This window comes from Solanum lycopersicum, chromosome 10, assembly GCF_036512215.1.
Source record: "Solanum lycopersicum chromosome 10, SLM_r2.1".
NCBI classification, from domain to species: domain Eukaryota; kingdom Viridiplantae; phylum Streptophyta; class Magnoliopsida; order Solanales; family Solanaceae; genus Solanum; species Solanum lycopersicum.
The window spans coordinates 58,048,404-58,069,995 of NC_090809.1; the positions used below are offsets into that span (position 1 = coordinate 58,048,404).

The following is a 21,592-nucleotide window of genomic DNA, read 5'->3' on the forward strand; positions in this document are numbered from 1 at the left end:
GAAGATTCGAACGGAATAAGGGGCGGTGGAGGGTGGAGATCGATCCCTCGTCCTTGGCAAACGACGTGGCTCGATCCTATGATGCCAAGGAAGATCTCGCGTCATCTTGTGCTGCAGATCGTACGACATCAACAGAGCTGCAGGAGTCCGTTGTTGCCTCGTTCCTCCACGCGCGATAGAGAGAAGGAGAGTGAAGAGAGCGTTTGGGGGAGAGGTTTGCACGTGAAGGAGACGGGAGGGGTTTCTATGAATTACTTTTTTCGCATCTGGGTACAATTCTGTTTTCTTTTTCGTGGAGAAAACGGGCTGAAAGGGGAAAAAAGAGGAAGGGGGAATTGTCACGACCCAAAAATGGGTGTGATGGCACTCGTCTTATCCCACCAAGACAAGTCAGCCTAAAACCCAATATCTAACAAAGTGTGGAATTAAATGACAATCCAACAACATTTTCTATTATGAAACCAAGTCATATTAATTCAATCCCCAAAAATCAGGTTGTCACGTGCACAAGCCTCTATTGTAAATATTAGATCGGAATAAAATAGAAGTCAAAAATGAAGTTGTCTTTCAAGTAAAACCAAAGTCATAAACTGGAGTAGGAAAGTTCACTGAGATGACAAGCAGCTACCTCACAACCCTTCACAAGATGCCTCGGAAATGAAAAGAATGAGAGGTATCACGAAGATCCGAGCTTGTATCCTACAAAAAAAAATTATAGAAGCAAGGGGTGAGTACCAAACCACGCGGTACCCAACAAGCAAACCTCTAAACACAAGTTAAGTGAACAAAATAAGGTCACTCCTTACACCCTATCTAAACCTCCATGCTACAGTCTAACAGTTTACAGTTTACCAAACACACAACTCAATAACCACACTCTATCAGTTTACACATTCTCAATAACAACTCAATATTCAATAGTCCCAAGCTTCACAGAGAAACACTCACAAGATCAGCAAAACACGTGTTCAAGTTCATCAATAATAAAATGTGCAATGCCATGAGATGCAATGTCAAGAATAGTGATGCATGTCTTTTCTAACGATACACACCCGTTGTATCTCAGTCTGGGACCCATGGGGGACATATCTGTCCATGCATCTGTTACGGCAAACGACACGACCCTCCATAATAGTAACCTTCGTCGCGCGCGATACGTCTCTCGAAATATAATATCCATCGCGGCGCGCGATACGACCCTCGAAATGATACATCTTTATACCACAATCATGTCTCAGATACAATGCAATTGACATGCTCAAATGAAAATGAGGAGATAACCATTTTGATAACAAAACACAATTTACAGCAAGGAATAAAACTCTAACAAATAAACAACAAGTCTCCAAATCGTTCTCAACACCACACAAGGAAATACACGAATTTCATACGATTAACAAGAGTTTAGAAATCCACTTGCCTTAACCAATCGAATAATTACTCTTGGACTTGATCCTTCCCTTTCCGTTGAGCTTCATAATCAATGGAATCTATTCAAGTATATATTCACAATAAGGTTTTAGAACTAACAACACCCACATTTTTATTTGTTTAACCTTGACCTAAAAATACACCCAAATTTATAATCAAGTTACTAAATCTTGATTCCAACCAATAAGTCAAATCTCATATTTTCTAAATTTCAAGTCGATTAGGTCATAATTTATCCAAACACCACAACCGTGAAAGTTCATATATAAATATACTATACGCATTATTCAATATCACATCTTAATATGTCAAAACTTGAATCATAATGTGATAACTAAACAATTAACTAATATCATATGTGCCTCAAAACAATTTGCAGATCAACATATTTCTAATGTTCAACTATAAACAATAATTCAATAAATTATTCACTAAGCAATCATGTCCAATGATTAGGCATTATTATCCAATTATTAGGTCATCATTGGACAATGATTACACTATATAAATCAATCATATGCTTACCCAACTTCAATACGTATGCCACTGCCAATTCTTGTTTCAAATCCCCTTTTTCCATTCATATAATAATGTTATGTACACGTATATAGTGATTAATAAAACATTTTCACAAGGCATTTAATGCAGATGTAGTTTACCTGAAGCAGTCGAAACCCTTCGTCCGTTCCCTCTTTCTCCTTTCTTCTTTTCCTTTTATGAATTTATTAAGTACTAATTGTGATAAGTTTTACCCACATATTTTATTAAATAAAGGCTAAATAGTATAGGGTCTTAAATAAGTTATCACTTTAGCCCATAAACTATCGATTAATCAACTTAAGTTAAATAAATATTCAAAACTCTAAAGAGGAGCTTTTGGGTCATTACATTATCCACCACTAAAAATCATGTTCGTCCTCGAACATAGAGTAAAAGCAATTACCTGAAGCTTCAAAAAGTTGAGGATATCTGGCACGCATGTCAGACTCAGTCTCCCAAGTTGCCTCTCCCACTGATCGGTGCTTCCATTGTACCTTCACTGAAGCAATCTCTTTGGTCCTAAGCTTTCGAATTTGCCTATCCAAAATAGCTATAGGCTCCTCCTCAAATGTCATGTTTTGACCCAACTCCACAGAGTCAAGTGAAAGCACATGAGATTCATCCGGAATATACTTCCGAAGCATAAAGACATGAAAAACAGGATGAATTGCCGACAAACTAGGTGGCAAGGCCAACTTATAGGCCACCTCTCCCACTCGGCTCAAAATCTCAAAAGGTCCGATGAACCTAAGGCTAAGCTTGCCCTTCTTTCCAAACCTCATCACACCCTTCATGGGTAATACTCGGAGCCAAACATGATCACCCTTCATAAACACCAAGGCTCTAACTCTCCGGTCTACATAACTCTTCTATCGACTCTGAGCTGTCAATAATCTATACTGAATCATACGGACTTGCTCCATAGCATCTTTAAGCAAGTTTGTATCCAAAGAGTCCATCTCCGCCGAATCAAACCAACCAATCGAAGACCTACACCATCTTCCATACAACGCCTCAAATGGGGCCATCTGGATACTAGAGTGATAACTGTTATTATAGGAAAACTCCGCTAATGGTAAATGTTGATCCCATCTAGCACCAAAATCGATCACACACGCTCGAAGCATATCTTCCAATACCTGAATGGTCCGCTCAGATTGACCATCTGTCTAAGGGTGAAATGCCGTACTCATATCTAACTGAGTACCCAGACCATGTTGTAATGCCTTCCAGAAATGAGAAGTAAATAGTGAACCCCGATATGATATGATGGAAATTGGAACTCCATGTAGTCGCACAATCTGACTGATATATAGCTCGGCTAACTTCTCTGCCGTATACTTCACCCGAACCGAAATAAAGTGCGCAGACTTGGTCAGCCTATCAATAATAACCCAAATGGAGTCATAACCACTCGCTGTGGTAGGCAAACCCACAACAAAGTCCATAGTAATCTTCTCCCACTTCCAAGTAGGAATAGGCATCCTCTAAGATACACCCCCGGGCTGCTGGTGCTCACACATGACCTGCTGTCAAGTCAAACACCTCGAAACAAAGTCTGTAATATCTCTCTTCATTCCACACCACCAGTAATGCTGACTCAGATCATGATACATCTTCGCTGCTCCCGGATGGATGGAATACCGAGAACAATGGGCCTCCTCAAGGATCAATCTAATCAAATCACCTGTCTTGGGCACACAAATCCTGCCTCCAATCCTCAAGACACCATCAGAATCAATGACATTCTCCTTAGCTTCCCCTCTCAATACTTTGTCTCGAATAAGACATAACTTTTCATCATTAAACTGGTGTGCACGGATCTGCTCGACTAAAGAAGATCGAGCCTCAATAAAAGCAATCATCCCATCACTCTCCTCTGAGATCTGCAATCGGACAAGACTGTTAGCTAACAATTTAACATCTCTAGCCAATGGTCTCTCCTCAATACAAGAGATGCAAGACTCCCCATGCTATGAGTCTTCCTACTCAAAGGCCACAACATTAGCCTTCCCCGGATGATACATAATGGTCACATCATAGTCCTTCAGCAACTCAAGCCAGCTCCGCTGCCTCAAGTTCAAATCTCTCTGACTGAAGATATATTGGAGACTCCGATGATGAGTGAAGACCTCACAATGCACTCCATACAAATAATGACGCCATAACTTAAGTACAAATACCACAGCCGCCAATTCCAGATCATGAGTAGGGTAGTTCTTCTCATAGAACTTCAATTGCCTAGAAGCATAAGCAATCACTTTCCCCTTCTGCATCAACACACCACCCAATCCAACTCCTGGAGCATCACAATACACTGTAAAGTCTACACCCTCCTTCTGAAGTTAACAAAGTCTTGAGTTTTTGAAAGCTCTGCTCACACTCATCAAACCACTGAAAACGCACATCCTGTCGAGTCAATCTAGTTAATGGAGCTGCAATAGTAGAGAAACTCTTAACAAATCACCGATAATAGCTTGCAAATCCCACAAAACTCTGAATCTCAGTAAGTGAAGTAGGTCGCGTCCAGCCTCTAACTGCCTCAATTTTGGCCGGATCTACTCTAATACCCTCCTTGGACACCACGTGTCCCAAGAATGTCACAGAAGTAAGCCAGAACTCACACTTTGAGAACTTGGCATACAACTTCTCTTCTCTCAACCTCTGAAGTATAATCCTCAGGTGTCAGACATGGTCCTCCTCAGTCTTGGAGTAAACCAAGATGTCATCGATGATAACAATTACAAAAGAATCAAGGTATGGTCGAAACACCCCATTCATCAACTCCATGAATGTTGCAGGGGCATTAGTCAATCCGAAGGACATCACTAGAAACTCATAATGCCCATACCAGGTCCGAAAAGTTGTCTTAGGGATATATGATGCCCTAATCTTCAACTGATGATACCCAGACCTCAAATCAATCTTAGAGAACAATGATGCTCCCTGTAATTGATCAAATAAGTCATCAATACGCAAAAGAGGATACTTATTCTTCACTGTTACTTTGTTCAACTGTCTGTAATCAATACACATCCTTATAGTCCCATCCTTTTTCTTCACAAACAATACAGGGGCACCCCAAGGTGATACACTAGGGCGAATAAAACCCTTATGCAATAGACCTGCAAGTGATCCTTCAATTCTTTCAACTCTGCTTAGGCCATACGATATGGAGGGATAGAAATAGGCTTAGTCCCCGACTCTAAATCACTAGCAAAATCGATATCCCTATCGGGAGGAACACTTGGAAGATCAGAAGGAAATACATCGGGAAACTCCTGAACCACGGGAACAGAGTCCATGGGAGGTGGTTCAATGCTAGTATCCCGAATAAAAGCTAAATAAGACAAACACCCCTCTCCACTAATCTCTGAGCACGGATAAAAGAGATGACCTTGATAGGATAAGAACCACTAACACTCTTCCACTCAACCTTCGGAACACCAGGCATGGCTAAAGTCACAGTCTTAGCATTACAATCAAGAACAGCATGATAAGGAGAAAGCCAATCCATACCAAAGATAACATCAAAGTCTACCATCCCCAGAATGATTAAGTACACCCAAGTGTCATACCCAGTCAAAGAAATAAGACAGGATCGATACACTCGATCCACCACTAAGGTCTTACCCACGAGTGTAGAAACACGAATAGGCACAGTCATGCTATCACATATCATATCAAATTTAGCAACAAAATACGTAGACATATAAGAGAATGTAGAACCTGGATCAAATAAAACAGACGCAGGTCGATGGCATACTGGATGATACCTGTAATAATAGCATCAGAGGTCTTCGCCTCAGGTCTCCCGGGGAAAGCATAGCAGTGGCCTCCTCGTCCACCTCCATCCTAGGTGGTACATCTACCCCCACTCTGCTGAGCTGCAACACCACTACTAGAAACTCTATCACCTCTACCTGACTGAACTCTGCCACGACCTCTATCCTGTGGTGCTGGTGGTCTAGTCTGGAATGAAGAATTAGGTCGAGCCCACCACGACCCCTTTGTGAAGTACACTGCCGCATTAGATGATCGGGATCTCCACAAGTAAAACAAAATCTCTGACTTGGGAGCTGTTGTGTGAACCCTGAAAACCCACTATAATTTCCTCGCCCTGTAGGTCGCTGCTGTGTACAGTACGAGCCCCCCGGGCTATAAGAACCCCTAGATATCTGGCCACCCTCAAATGTCGGCATAGATGCATGAATAGGTCCCCGCTGCTGAAAAGAACCACTCACTCTCTGTGATCCCCTACCTTCAGATGAGGCACCATGAAACTGGCCTAATATACGGGCCCTTTTAGGGTCCCCGAACTCCTCTCTCTCCATCAATTCCACCTCTTTGGTGGCGCTCACAATGGATTAGAAAGAACCCCCCTCCCTAGATGCCCGAAACACAACTGACCTGATAGAGAAAGTCAATCCCCTCACAAATCTGCGGATCCTCTCTGTCTCATTTCGAATAATGGCCAACGCATGCCTAGACAACTGGAAAAAACGCGCCTCATACTCTATTAACCGATAAACCATCCTGTCTCAAGCTCTCAAACCTTAAGCGACTCTCCTCTCTCACGCTCCACAGGATAAAACGATCTTAAAATGCACTAGCAAACTGCTCCCAAGTCACTGGAGGAGATCCAACTGGCAAAACCCCCGAATAAGTCCTCCACCAGTCTCTCGCTGGTCCACGAAGCTAGAGTGTAGCATATCGAACCCCATGTGACTCAGCTAATCCAACCACCTCTAGTAACTCTCAGCAGGTAGTTAAAAACCCATGAGCATCCTCGCTCTTCCCACCCTGAAACTGAGGTGAGTTCATCATTCGAAATCTCTCATACCTACGTTGCTCATCCTCTGTCAGAACAACCATCGTTGCAACTTGACCCCCAACTGCTGGTGCAACATCATTCTGAATCGCGGGATCTACTGGTAGTTGCCTCACCGCATCCTGAATAACTTGAGCTTGTTGTTGCTCTCGGGTCTGAGCCCCCTCTCGAGTACGAGAATCATGTGGTGTGGCGGTCGCACCACCACCCTGAGAAAATCCCTCTAGTACACTTAACACCCTCAATAGTGTATCTTGAAGCAAAGGTGTGACTACAGGCTCTAGAGGAATCTGGTCCTCTCTGCCATCAATCTGAGGTTTTGGAGAGACCTCTCTGGCATGACCTCTCTCTGGTGTTGTTCCACGTCCATGACCTCTGGCTACTGTCGTACTACTGGCACGACCTCTAGCTCGAGATCTACCCCTACCCCTAGCTGGGGCCTCAACAACTGCCTCGGGAAGTGTCTCCCTTCTACCACCAGTAACATTCGTTCTAGTTCTCGTCATCTGTCAAAACAGTATACAACAACTCAGTACAAGGTAATTACGCACGATGAGAAAGAATGAACAAAAAGAAGCTTCCTAGTAATCTTTATAGCGTCTCAGAGATAAGTACAGACGTCTCCGTACTAATCCTTGAGACTCTACGTAGACTCGGCTTGTATACACGTGAGACCTATGAACCTGAGGCTCTGATACCAGTTTGTCACGACCCAAAAATGGGTGTGATGGCACTCATCTTATCCCACCAACACAAGTCAGCCTAAAACCCTATATCTAACAAAGTGCGGAAGTAAATGACAATCCAACAACAATTTCTATTATGAAACCCAGTCATATTAATTAAATCCCCAAAAACCAGGTTATCACGTGCACAAGCCTCTATTATAAATATTAGATCGGAATAAAATAGAAGTCAAAAATGAAGTTGTCTTTCAAGTAAAACCAAAGTCATAAACTGGAGTAGGAAAGTTCACTTAGATGACAAGGAGCTACCTCACAACCCTCCACAAGATGCCTCGGAAATGAAAAGAATGAGAGGTATCACGAAGATCCGGGCTTGTATCCTACAAAAAAAATTATAGAAACAAGGGGTGAGTAACAAACCACGCGGTACCCAACAAGCAAACCTCTAAACACAAGTTAAGTGAACAAAATACGGCACTCCTTACACCCTATCTAAACCTCTATGCTACAGTCTAACAGTTTACAGTTTACCAAACACACAACTCAATAACCACACTCTATCAGTTTACACATTCTCAATAACAACTCAATATTCAACAGTCACAAGCTTCACAGAGAAACACTCACAAGATCAGCAAAACACGTGTTCAAGTTCATCAATAATAAAATGTGCAATGCCATGAGATGCAATGTCAAGTATAGTGATGCATGTCATTCCAAACGATACACACCCGCTGTCTCTCAGTCTGAGACCCATGGGGGACATATCTGTCCATGCATCTGTCGCAGCGTACGTCATGACCCTCGATAATAGTAACCTTCGTGGCGCGTGATACGTCCCTCGAAATATAATATCCATCGCGGCGCGCGATATGACCCTCGAAATGATACATCCTTATACCACAATCATGTCTCATATACAATGCAATTGACATGCTCAAATGAAAATGAGGAGATAACCATTTTGATAACAAAGCACAATTTACAGCAAGGAATACAACACTAACAAATAAGCAACAAGTCTCCAAATCGTTCTCAACACCACACAAGGAAATACACGAATTTCATACGCCTAACAAGAGTTTAGAAATCCACTTGCCTTAGCCAATCGAATAATTACTCTTGGACTTGAGCCTTCCCTTTCCGTTGAACTTCTGAACCAATAGAATCTATTCAAGTATATATTCACAATAAGGTTTTAGAACTAACAACACCCACATTTTTATTTGTTTAACCTTGACCTAAAAATACACCCAAATTTATAATCAAGTTACTAAATCTTGATTCCAACCAATAAGTCAAATCTCATATTTTTCTAAATTTCAAGTTGATTAGGTCATAATTTATCCAAACACCACAACCGTGAAAGTTCTTATATAAATATACTATACGCAATATTCAATATCACATCTTAATATGTCAAAACTTGAATCATAATGTGATAACTAAACAATTAACTAATATCAGATGTGCCTCAAAACAATTTGCAGATCAACATATTCCTAATATTCAACTATAAACATTAATTCAATAAATTATTCACTAAGCAATCATGTCCAATGATTAGGCATTATTATTCAATTATTAGGTCATCATTGGACAATGATTAGACTATATAAATCAATCATATGCTTACCCAACTTCAATACGTATGCCACTGCCAATTCTTGTTTCAAAACCCCTTTTTCCATTCATATAATAATGTTATGTACACGTATATAGTGATTAATAAAACATTTTCACAAGGCATTTAATGCAGATGTAGTTTACCTGAAGCAGTCGAAACCCTTCGTCCGTTCCCTCTTTCTCCTTTCTTCTTTTCCTTTTATAAATTTATTAAGTACTAATTGTGATAGGTTTTACCCACATATTTTATTAAATAAAGGCTAAATAGTATAGGGTCTTAAATAAATTATCACTTTAGCCCATAAACTATCGATTAATTAACTTAAGTTAAACAAATATTCAAAACTCTAAAGAGGAGCTTTTGGGTTATTACAGGAATTGGGTCGGGGCCGGGTCGAAAGGGAAAGGGGATTGGATTGGGTTGAAATGTATTGGGCTGGGAATTAATTTGGGGGCTTGGAGAAGAATTGGGCCTGGGGAAATTAACAAATTAAAGAAATGGGTTGGAAAGGGAGTCGGCCGGAATGAAAGGAAATAAAAATGGGCCTGGGGCGGCTGATGGGTTATTTTAGGGAAATTGAGATGGGCAGCTAAAATTAAAAACTTGGGCCAAAAGAAACAAACTGGAAAAGGCCCAAATCTGGTCCTTTTAAATGAGTTTAAGGAAAAAAGGGTTATATTTAATAAATGGTCAATTTGAGCCAATATAATGAATTTGGCTAAACCTTAAATAAGAATGAATTTGTATTAATTAATCAACGAGCTTCTTTATTTTAGTAATATAATTATTTTAATTGTAAAATAGTGATTCAAAAATATAACCATAATTTAAACTAAATTAGTTAAAATGAATACTTACTAAAATTAAAATATTTTTGAGACGGTTTTTGAATAATCATAAAATATACTAACTATATACATAACTATGTAAAATATATATATCATCTAAAAGTTATAAGAAATGACAAAACTATTCAAAATAACGTAAACTTTATATTTTTTTCCTTAAAATTTATAAAACTACTTATTTTAAATTGCTTGAAAAATTTAAGAGGCTCGAAAACTAATTTATACCGAGGAGGGTCGAAATTGGGTGTCAACACTTTCAATTACATTGAATTCGTGATTTAGAGCTTGTTTGAATTGGCCTATTTTAAGCTAAATTAATTTTAAAACACTTTTAGAGTGTGGGAGCGAGTTAAAAAATGTTCATAAGCACTTTATTTTAAATCAAATAGTTAAAAATTTAGTCATTAGTTTGAAAATTTCTACTTTATAACTTTTAGCTTATAAGTCACAAATGAAAAGCCATTCCAAACAAGGAGGTTAGCCCTGTTTTAGTTACATTAGTACTTTTCATATGAATAAACAATTACCAATAAAATTATTCCTTTGTATATATGAGCAAGAAAATCAAGGAATGAATGTTGTTTTTTCTTAATTTGGTAGAAGTGAAGATGATAATAATGAAGAAACCATTTAACAATATTTATTGCTAATGAAATTGACAAAAGAATTCCAAACAACTCAATCGATTTCCCTAACACTTTATTGAGAATATTATTAAGCTTTAGTCATGATAATAATATTATTATAAGGAATTAAAGAGGATGAGCAATTGATTCATATGATGTTTTATCACTGCGATAAATATAAAAGAATCTGGTAAAAAAATTGTGAAGTGATTAAATAAATATAATTGATCATTAAGACATATGGCAACTTACACAAAAAAAAAAAGAGATTCACAAATTATAACATGAAGACCATCTAATAATATTTATGTATCCAAATTTAAAATGACTTATCACCTCATTGTAGGCTTCATCAATGTTCTTGTTGTGCTCCTTTTTGTACATCTTCAGAATTTCTAAGAAGGATATTTACACATGATCGTCATTTTGAAAATGTTCTACACGAAGTTATACCAAAAATATTTATTTGTGAACTCATATTTTATTATTTATATGTATATCTAATTATCTATATCTGTATGCTTATAAAAGTGTGAGACTTCAATAGATATGTTGTTCGAATTTTTAAATTTTTGTATGTGCATTTCACATTAACTATACTACATTTTGAAAATACGATATAAATATATGCTTTCTTTGAAATATTGTATAGAAGCTAGGCGCTACGAACTCGTACAAATTTGTTCACAAAAATCATTACAGACATTTCACTTCCATGTGAGATTCTTAGATGAACAACTCTACTAAATCATCATTATACTTCGAATGGTAATTTTTTTTTTTGTCCTAAAAATGTTTATGTTGTTTGGCAAAAATGGAAAAATAAATATTTATTTTGACTCAACTCTTAATTTATTACATACTTTAGATAGAGCTGAAAATTGAGCTACAATTCATGGAAACGAAGAATAAATATTTAGCATGTATAACATTCGGGTGTATATGTATATCCCTTATATATGTGTGTGTATATTTATGTATATTTGTGGGTGATATACATGAATATCATTGATATACAAGTGTCACACCTTTATTTTCCAAATCGATTTCAGTTACTTCTAATTTTGACTCTGAACCAGTTCAAATCACCCATAAATCTTTCTCAATATCAATCAAACCCACTAAAAAGTTCCTTTATTCATGGAAAAATGGAAAATGATAATTTTGTGGTTATTTTTGTAAATTTTCCCCGTAGAGAAAAGCCCAATTTTAGCCAGAGTTCAGGATTGTAAAGATGCACTTTTTTTGGTACAATGATCTCTACAAAGGTTTTTTCATACTCAGGATTTGAACGCGGGATCTCTTGTCAAAGAAGGAGCTATCTCATTCACTGCACGACATCCTTGATAAATATTTGTTAGCTTCATTTTCTTGTTAATTGGTTGAAAGATAAATGTGTTTATTTCAAATTAGTAGAATTAGAGGTAAATTTGTCTGTACGGTTTTTCTAATGATAGTCTTTTCAAAACAAGATTAAAAACAAATGTTTTTCAATTATACCTTATCTGTTTCAAAAAGAATATTCTAGTTTAACTTGATACGATTAAGTTGGGCTAAGTATATTTTGGATAGTGGATGCCTAAAAGAATAATATGAGCCTTTGAGGGGGTTAGGCAACTGATTGGTGACAACATGCAAAATAGATACTGTCTTATTAGCCTAAATTATAGATGTCTCTTCTTGGGTATTTTGATTTGACTTGTCCTCTTCTTCTCAATACAAACTTTGTCAAGCTTTAAAATGATAGATATATATAGATAGGCTAATTTTTCATGAGAACAAACATAAAAACAACTCTTCAACTTATATAGCTTTCACAAGTTAAAAGCTTAATTAAGAATCAATTGCACAAAATTAGCTAAAGACAAAATTTGCAAAAACATGTAAGTGTATATATAGCCATTGACACATTCAATCAAGACAACCATGATTAAGGCAATATCAAGTTCAACACTACTGTCTACTTGTATGATATATCTAACTTTATAAAATTTAATTTAACTTATACTATAAATTGGTAATTTAAAAAGTAATTTACTTGTAATGCTTATTATAGAATTTAATTGAATTAGGAAAAACTACAAAGCTATTATATACCCATAATTTGTCGATACTTTCAAAAAATTATCTAATATAGCTATACATTAAGATTTTATAGTAAATATCTCGTCTCTTCCTCTCTCGTTCATCTCTCTCTCTCTCTCTCATTCGTATCTCTCGCGCATTTTTCTCTCTCCTCTTAGTTCTCTTTTTGACCTCCCTCTCTACAATTCCTTGCGTGAATCTTTTTTTTTTCTCCCTATCTATGAAAGTGCTACTTAAATTATTTTTATCAACACATGTGGTTCATTATATTCAATATTTTTTGGGTTGCTGCTGATTTATTGATTCATTTTTTTATTGGATTAGCATAGATATATCAATTTTTTAAAATTTTGGATTCTTGATTTGTTGTTCAATATTTGTAATGCTAGACAGAAAACATGTAAAAGACTATATCAGACTCTTCTAAAGCTTTTTGAATCTTTTCTTCTTCTTGTATGTATACATAAAAAATTGTATCGATGTTAGAAAAAAAAAATTGTATGTGTATTGAAAAGATTGTTGTACCTATTATCAAATTGTATCTTCTTATATTGATGCATCCAATTGTATCCAAAAAAAATAGTATTTTGTGTATCAGAAAAAGTGATACCATTATCACTGAATTGTATCTGTGTTTCGAATAAAAACCATTATCATAAAAGATTTGTATTTTGTGTATTTATATTAGGGGTTTTACAATATTCAAACATTGAATCGATAAATTTTTTATTTATATATATTGCAAAAAATAATATCAATTATATTTGTGTATTTATTTTAAAGGTGATACAATACATATCTGTACATTTATATTTTAGCTTCAAAGCTAATAAGATGATATATCAAATTTATATTTATCCTGATTTACCCTTATAATAAACAATTCAATTTTTTGAAATTGTTTTGCAAGTAAATTGAAAGATTAGTGCAAAATAAAGAACTCTAGAAAATTGGCACCATTATATTGATCCATCATTTTGTATTTATTTTTTTTAGGTGGGGAAAAGGAGTCCTATTAATTACAGCTGTTTCATAACTTTATTAATGAATTAATTTAGACAAATAGCAAATTGTTTAGGTTTGGATTTCCTAAAATATGTAACCATGTAACTATTTTTTTGGCCACTACGTTATTTTATCAATAATGCCAAAAATTTGTAATGTGTCTTTAAGATTGGATAGTTAGGTAAAGCTCAAAAAGATGCGAAAAAATCACATTTATGTGAAACAAGTATAATATCCAAACATGATTTAAATATGAGAAGATATGATTACTCAGTCTAAACTTGTGAAAGCTTAATATTTAAGCTTGAGAAACACCATTAATGGTGGACAATGAAAAGTTGAAACAATGCTGAGAGAGAAAGCAGTCTCAGATTCTTCATATATTGAGCAAAACTAACTCACGTGAATACAATGCTAAGCCATATATATATACACACACTACACACTTCTAGATCCTAAACAGAATTTGTAACTAACTCTAACAGATTGAATAACTAACATTGAATAACTAACTAACAATAATATAACTAACTTCTAAGTCTCAATACCCCCTCTCAAGTTGGAAGTGAGGGAACAGCCACAGACAACTTGGACAGAACATCGGAGTGTTTGATTCCTGGTAGAGCTTTGGTTAGGATGTCAGCCAACTGTTGATTAGTATGTACATAGTGGAGAGTGATGAGCCCTTCTTGAAGTTTAGTCCTGACGAAATGGCAATCAATCTCAATGTGCTTAGTACGCTCATGGAAGACTGGATTTCGAGCAATGTGTAATGCAGACTGGCTATCACAAAACACTGAAAAAGGACCTGTATAAGGGACGGTTAATTCATTGAACAATCTCTGTAACCAGACTAATTCACCAACAAGCTTCCTAAGAGATCTGTATTCAGCCTCAGCAGAAGATAAGGAGATGGTTTCTTGCTTCTTAGACTTCCAACTCACAGGACAATCACCAAGTAAAACTAGATATCCAGTAACAGATTTTCTAGAATCTGGACAGGAAGCCCAATCAGAGTCGCAAAAGGAACGAACAGTGTAATCAGCTGAGTTAGACATGAAGATTCCCAATGTAGGATCTTGTTTAAGATACCTCAACAGATGAAATGCTGCTTTCAAATGTGGCTCGCGAGGTGCATGCATAAACTGGCTAAGATGTTGAACACCATAAGCAATGTCAAGCCTTGTGTTTGTGAGAAAATTCAGCTTTCCAACAAGTTTTCGATAATATGCAGGGTCTGAGAGTAAAGAACCATCATCAGCTCTTAATTTGATCAGGGGATCAAGAGGTGAAGATAAGGGAGTAAGCTGAGCACAATTATACTCCTTAAGTAGATCGAGTGCAAACTTTTGTTGAGATACAAAAATACCATCATGTGTATACAGAACCTCCAGGCCAAGGAAATACTGCAACTTTCCTAGGTCTTTAATTTTGAATGTATAATGAAGAAAAGACTTTGAGTCATTAATTTCGACTAAGTCAGTCCCAGTGAGCAATACATCATCCACATAAACAGCCACAAACACAATGGAGGTTCTTGATTTCTTGTAGAACAAAGAGTAATCATTCATAGAGTGAGTATAACCTCTAGAGTTGAGAGCATCAGTCAGTTTTGCATACCATTGTCTGCTAGCTTGTTTAAGTCCATACAAGGATTTATTCAACTTGCAAACAAGCCTAGATTGACCAGTTCCTATACCTTCAGTAATAGCTAAACCTTGGGGAATGTCCATATAAACTTCTTCATGTAAGTCTCCATGAAGAAATGCATTATTAACATCCAATTGAAAAATATCCCAATGTTTCTTAGCTGCAGTGGCAAGTAAAGTTCTCACTGTTGTCATCTTTACAACTGGGGAAAATGTTTCATTATAATCAACCCCTGCATGTTGTGTATAGCCCTTCACTACCAGCCTTGCTTTTAGCCTCTCTACACTACCATCTGCTCTATGTTTTATCTTGTACACCCACTTACATCCAATGGGTTTCTTGCCGGGGGGTAGAGGTACTAGATCCCATGTATGATTGTCATGCAGTGCTAAGAACTCATTTGTCATAGCTGTTTGCCAGCCAGGATTCAATGTTGCTTCTTCATAAGATGAGGGCTCACAATCACAAGATATATTCATTACAAAAGACTGACTATTAGGCAATAAATCCTTAGGAGCAACATGACTAGTGTGCTGAGAAGGGACACAAAGAGAACTGGATGATGGTGCATAATGAATAAAATCTTTCAAGGATGATGGTGTTTTGTGAACTCTAGAGGATTTTCTGAGAACAGGTTGTGTATTTGTGGGTGGTGATGTAGAAGTATGCACAGGAGATGTAGAACCAGATATAGAGTTGTTATCATGATTAGTAGGACATGAAGGAATTGTAGAAGAGTTATCAGGAGTTATAGTTGGAGCAGTTTCTTGTTGAGAATCATCAGGAATGTTGGAATAATAAAAAGGAAATGAAGGAAATGAAGTAGTATCAGTTGTCAAGGTAAAAGGAAAGACTGTCTCATGAAACACTACATCCCTTGATATATGGATTTTCTTAGTGGCTAAATTCAACACTTTATACCCTTTGGTATTAGGTGGATATCCAACAAAGACATGAGGACTTGTCTTTGGATCAAATTTGGTTCTGTGGACATTTGGTGTGGTAGGATAGCATAAACAACCAAAGCTTCTTAAGTGAGAATAAGAAGGTACTACTTGATGTAACACTTCAATAAAAGATTTATTGTGAAGAATTGGTGAAGGAAGTCTGTTTATTATATAAGTTGCTGTTAAGATACATTCACCCCAATACTTGATTGGTAGTTTGGATTGAAATAACAAGGCTCTAGCAGTTTCAAGAAGGTATTTATGCTTCCTTTCTACAACACCATTTTGTTGTGGTGTGTGTGGGCAAGACTTTTGATGTATAATTCCTTTTGACTTAAAGAATGAATTTGCCTCATTGTTGGAGAATTCCAGACCATTGTCTGATCTAATGATCTTGATTGTAGTGTGAAATTGGGTTTCAATCATGAGTACAAAAGCTTGGATTACACTAAGGGCATTACTTTTGCAACTTAACAGATGTGTCCAGGTTGCTCTACTGTGATCATCAACTAAGGTAAGAAAGTATTTGTAGTTATCATGTGTTTTGATATGATATGGTCCCCAGAGATCTACATGCACCAGATCAAAACAATTTGGTGAAGTAGTGGTGCTATTGGAAAATGGTAGCCTAGATTGCCTAGCCATAGGACAAATTGGACAAAGGAAAGGTTGCTTTGGTGAGAATTTTACAGGTATAGAGGTTAATTTCTTCATTTTTACGAAAGGAACATGTCCTAATCTATAATGCCATAACAAGTCTGGAGTATTTTCATGAGACATAAAAGGATTAACAACAGAATTAGCATGAGACACAGAAGAATTGGAAATGTTATTTCTATTATCTTCAAACAACTTTGTTACATCAGAAGTGCAAGAATGGGAATGAGAACAAAGGTTTTTATTTTCTGCAAAGAAACAAGAAATAGAAGGATTTTTCTTTTGCAGACATTGAGAACATAGTAGATACAAACCATCATGTATTCTACCAATTTCCAGAGGCCTCCTCAGTGAAGGGGCCTGCAATAGACATGAAGAATTAGTAAAGAATGCAGTACATTTGAGGTGATCTGTCAAGGCACTGATAGAGATAAGATTGTAATGAAAGGTAGGTATGAAGAGTACATTGTTGAGTGTGATCCCAGAAGTCAATATTGTTTCTCCTACTTGTGTTACCTTAACTTTGTATCCATTAGGTAAGTTTACAAGTATAGGATATGGTATTGTGATGAGTTTGGAGAGGTAACTCTTATCAAAAGTAATATGATGTGTTGCTCCAGAATCTAGTATCCACAAGTTAGTTTTTGTTTTGAAACAACCACATGAGTGTTTGCCATGATCAATTGAAGAATTACAAGCAATTATACCTGCAAAGTTGGCAGCAGCTCCATTGTGAGATGATGTTGATGCAGATGTAGTGAAAGGATCCTTCATATTTCCTCCTCCTCCTTGGAAAGTTTGCAGCAAGTTGATCAAGTGAGTGTATTGTTCTGTTGACAAGTTATTTAGAGATCCATTTTGAGAAGAAATATCTTCTCTTTCACTCGAGCATTCTCCATGAACATTTGCTGCAGTTCCTTTTCCCTTATACTTTCTGTAACTTGGAGTAAAGTTTGAGTTGGAGGTACTAGATCCTGGCTTCTCAGGGTAACCATGTAACTTGTAACACTTATCTTTTATATGTCCCAATCTCCTACAATATTCACAGAAAGGTCTTGTTCCTCTTCCCCCAGTGTTTTGTGTGTAGTTAGTCTGGAAGCCTCGTCCACCTGAGCTGCCTCCATTTTGTCGTGACTGTCCAATTGAAGAGCTAGCACACATAGAAGGTGGCTCTGCGAAAAATTGGCTGTTAGGCTTAAATTCTCGTTGCTTCTCCTCCTGAATTAGGAGAGCAAATGCTTGACCCATGGAAGGTAATGGTTTCATCATGAGTATGCTGCCGCGAATGATGGTATATGCTTCATTAAGCCCCATAAGAAATTGAATTAGTCGTCTATCTTGTTCTGCTTTGTATACAGTATCCTTGGCACCACAAGTGCATAAACAACTACACTGATTCTTTACACACAAGTTGTTCAGTTCCTCCCAAAGTTTCTTCATCTTGGTGTAGTAGGAAGTGATATCTAGAGATCCCTGACTTAGATCGTTAATCTCCTTCTGGATCTGATATAATCTTGCACCATTTGTTTGATCATATCGATCCTTTAGCTCAATCCACAATTCCTGTGAATCAAAAACGTATTCGACACTATCAGCAATGTCCTTGCTTAGAGAGTTGAGGATCCATGAAGTAACCATGGCATCACATCTTTCCCATTGGCGATAATTTGGAGAAGTTGATGATGGTTTCAAGCATTCCCCATTGATAAAGCCCAACTTATTCTTCACTGACAAGGAACGAAGAACTCCTCGCTTCCATGAGCTAAAGCCTATTCCATCGAAAGGAACAGGTACCAACACTGCACCTGCACTATCAGAAGGATGAATATACAACTGACTTCCCACATCAAAAGAAGGAGGACGAACAGAGGATTCAACATTTGATTCAACTGCTTCAACCATTATGAGAGTTGTGGAGATAAGAAGCTAGATCAAGACAAATACAACCAATGGATTGAACATGAAGACAGAAACAGATCACGATTTGAAGAAGAAGAATTCTGTTAATTGAAACTTGATCGAGATAAGAACATGAAGGCAGGAACAGATCACTATTCGTCGTGGCTCTGATACCATGTGAAAGCTTAATATTTAAGCTTGAGAAACACCATTAATGGTGGACAATGAAAAGTTGAAACAATGCTGAGAGAGAAAGCAGTCTCAGATTCTTCATATATTGAGCAAAACTAACTCACGTGAATACAATGCTAAGCCATATATATATACACACACTACACACTTCTAGATCCTAAACAGAATTTGTAACTAACTCTAACAGATTGAATAACTAACATTGAATAACTAACTAACAATAATATAACTAACTTCTAAGTCTCAATAAAACTAAATTAGGGTACCTAAATATAAAGTTTTAATGTATAATCAATCCATTTAAACTAGTATTAATATTATAATATTCATTAAAGCTTCATACAATTAAAAGTTAGTACTTGTTCATTCAATCAATAAAAATGTTTTAAATTTTCAAAGTAATCATATATTCTGAATTATCGATTCGATTAATTTAAACTTATAATTTTAATTTTAAGATGAAGTGATTATTTTTTTATTTAGAGAAAATCTCATTTTTTGTTCATGTTGTATTAATTCCAATTTGAGCATCATCATGGCCTTGAAAGTCTAGTATAATTAGGAACAAGTCAATAAGTACTACTGTTTTGTTACAGCAATATAATGATGATAATGCATGCCATCTCTTTAACTTTATGATGATAATTAGGGCATTATGCTTAAATAAATATTAATTTGGGCCATTTAATGCCCTCTCGAACACTTGGGCCCCTATTTTTTAACTTTGTGGCTCATTTTTCTTCCACCAGGCCAGTATGTTTTGAAGTTCATAGATTTCTACCACAATTTTAAATTAATATTATAATAATATTTATTAATGGTATAATTAATATCCAAAATAGATGCTCAATATAAATTTTAAGAATGCACATTTAAATATTTTAACCCAATCTAATCTAATTTTTGAACACTTTAACTAGTTATTACTATTTCTCATAGACATCCAACAGTGAGATTGCACAAAAATTTTAAAAACGACTACGTAATTATTTTGTAAGTTAGAGCGTTCAACTAACATAATAAAAATAAGTAAAAAGTATTTAAATATTCATACTCAATACTATAATATTACAAGTCTAATGAGGCCAAGTTTTAAGTCTGTTTATGTATTATGTTGATTATAAATATTTATACGCTATATTTCATCCTTTTTAATTTGTTTCATAAAATATAACTTTTCTTAATAACTTTTTAATCTCAGCTTTTTGCGTAATTTTAAATTTTAAACCATAGAATTAAAACATTTTTTTCTCTTAACTTTCTTAAACATTGTTATCAAATCAAAACACATCACTCAATTTAAAACGGAGCTAAAATATGCCAAAAAATTATCTTCCAACCCCCCACCCCCCCACACCAAAAAAAAAAAAACCAACCCCCAAACAACAATAATCCTTTTCCTCTCGTCTATTTATCTACCTTTACTAACTCCAATATCTCCCACTTTCTATAGTAAAACCCACTCATCATCATGGGGAATTATAGGTTTAGATTATCAGATATGATGCCAAACGCTTGGTTTTACAAGCTCAAAGACATGGCCAAAAGCAGCAGCAGAAGACATAGCCACACAACATCATCATCAAATCTTCAACTAGACAAAAAAAGACAACCCCATAATAACCTTGGTTGTCAAAGAAAATCATATTACATTTCAAGAAACCTCACTATTACTAGTCCCATCTCTTCTAACAGTCCAAAACTCGATCACAACGTCCACATCACTGAGCCATCAAGAAAGTCTTACAAGAAAAGGCGTAGTACAAATTTCAGGAGGAGAAATTCTCCGAAACCTGTCAATTCCTCTGCTTCTGTTGAATCTGTCTGGACGAAACCTGATTCAACCCCTGAACAATACCCAAATTCATCGTCTTCCTCGTCGTCCTCATCACCATCTTCAATTTTGCCTCATAAATCAAACCCCATTGCTTCAATTTCACCGTCTTGCGACTGTAGAACTGATTACACGAATCAAAATTCAGCCAATCTTGATCCTGGGGTTCACTCTGTTTCCAAAATTGACCTTCCTCGTATCATAACCAAGCCCGAAAAATTCAACGAAAAGATCCAAGAAAAACAGAGGATTGTGAAACAAGAACAGAGGATTGTGAGAAGAGTATCAACAAATGGTGTGAAGCTGAGAACAAATTCACCAAGAATAACAACAACAACCACAAACAGCAGAAAGAGTGTTTCATCAAAAAGAACAAGTGTTACGACAGACAGCTTTGCAGTGGTGAAATCATCGAGAAATCCTCAAAAAGATTTCAGAGAATCAATGGTGGAAATGATCATTGAGAACAATATAACAACATCAAAGGATTTGGAAGAACTTCTTGCTTGCTATCTTTCATTAAATTCAGATGAATATCATGATATAATCATCAAAGTATTCAAGCAAATCTGGTTCGAAATCACTGAAATTCGACTCAAGTAAATACTAGTATAAGAATCTATGTATTAATTTTATCTGTCTAATGCATAACGTTAGTTTCACTCATATCTATATTCAGTAACTTTTCTTTATGTACAAATAATCATTTAAGTTATTATAAATTTAAACAATCA

At 36.2% G+C, this 21,592-nt stretch overlaps 1 protein-coding gene across 1 annotated transcript; it reads left to right on the forward strand.

Annotated features, from left to right (window-relative positions):
* Window positions 1-20,264: 20,264 nt before the first annotated feature.
* Window positions 20,265-21,592, forward strand: OFP20 (OVATE family protein OFP20). The gene has a single exon (XM_004248997.5). The coding sequence runs from the start codon at window positions 20,496-20,498 to the stop codon at window positions 21,459-21,461; it is 966 nt and encodes a 321-aa protein (XP_004249045.1). The 5' UTR covers window positions 20,265-20,495; the 3' UTR covers window positions 21,462-21,592.

Coding starts and splice junctions, on each gene's coding strand:
- OFP20 (XM_004248997.5), top strand. CDS start 20,496: ATGGGGAATTATAGGTTTAGATTATCAGATATGATGCCAAACGCTTGG.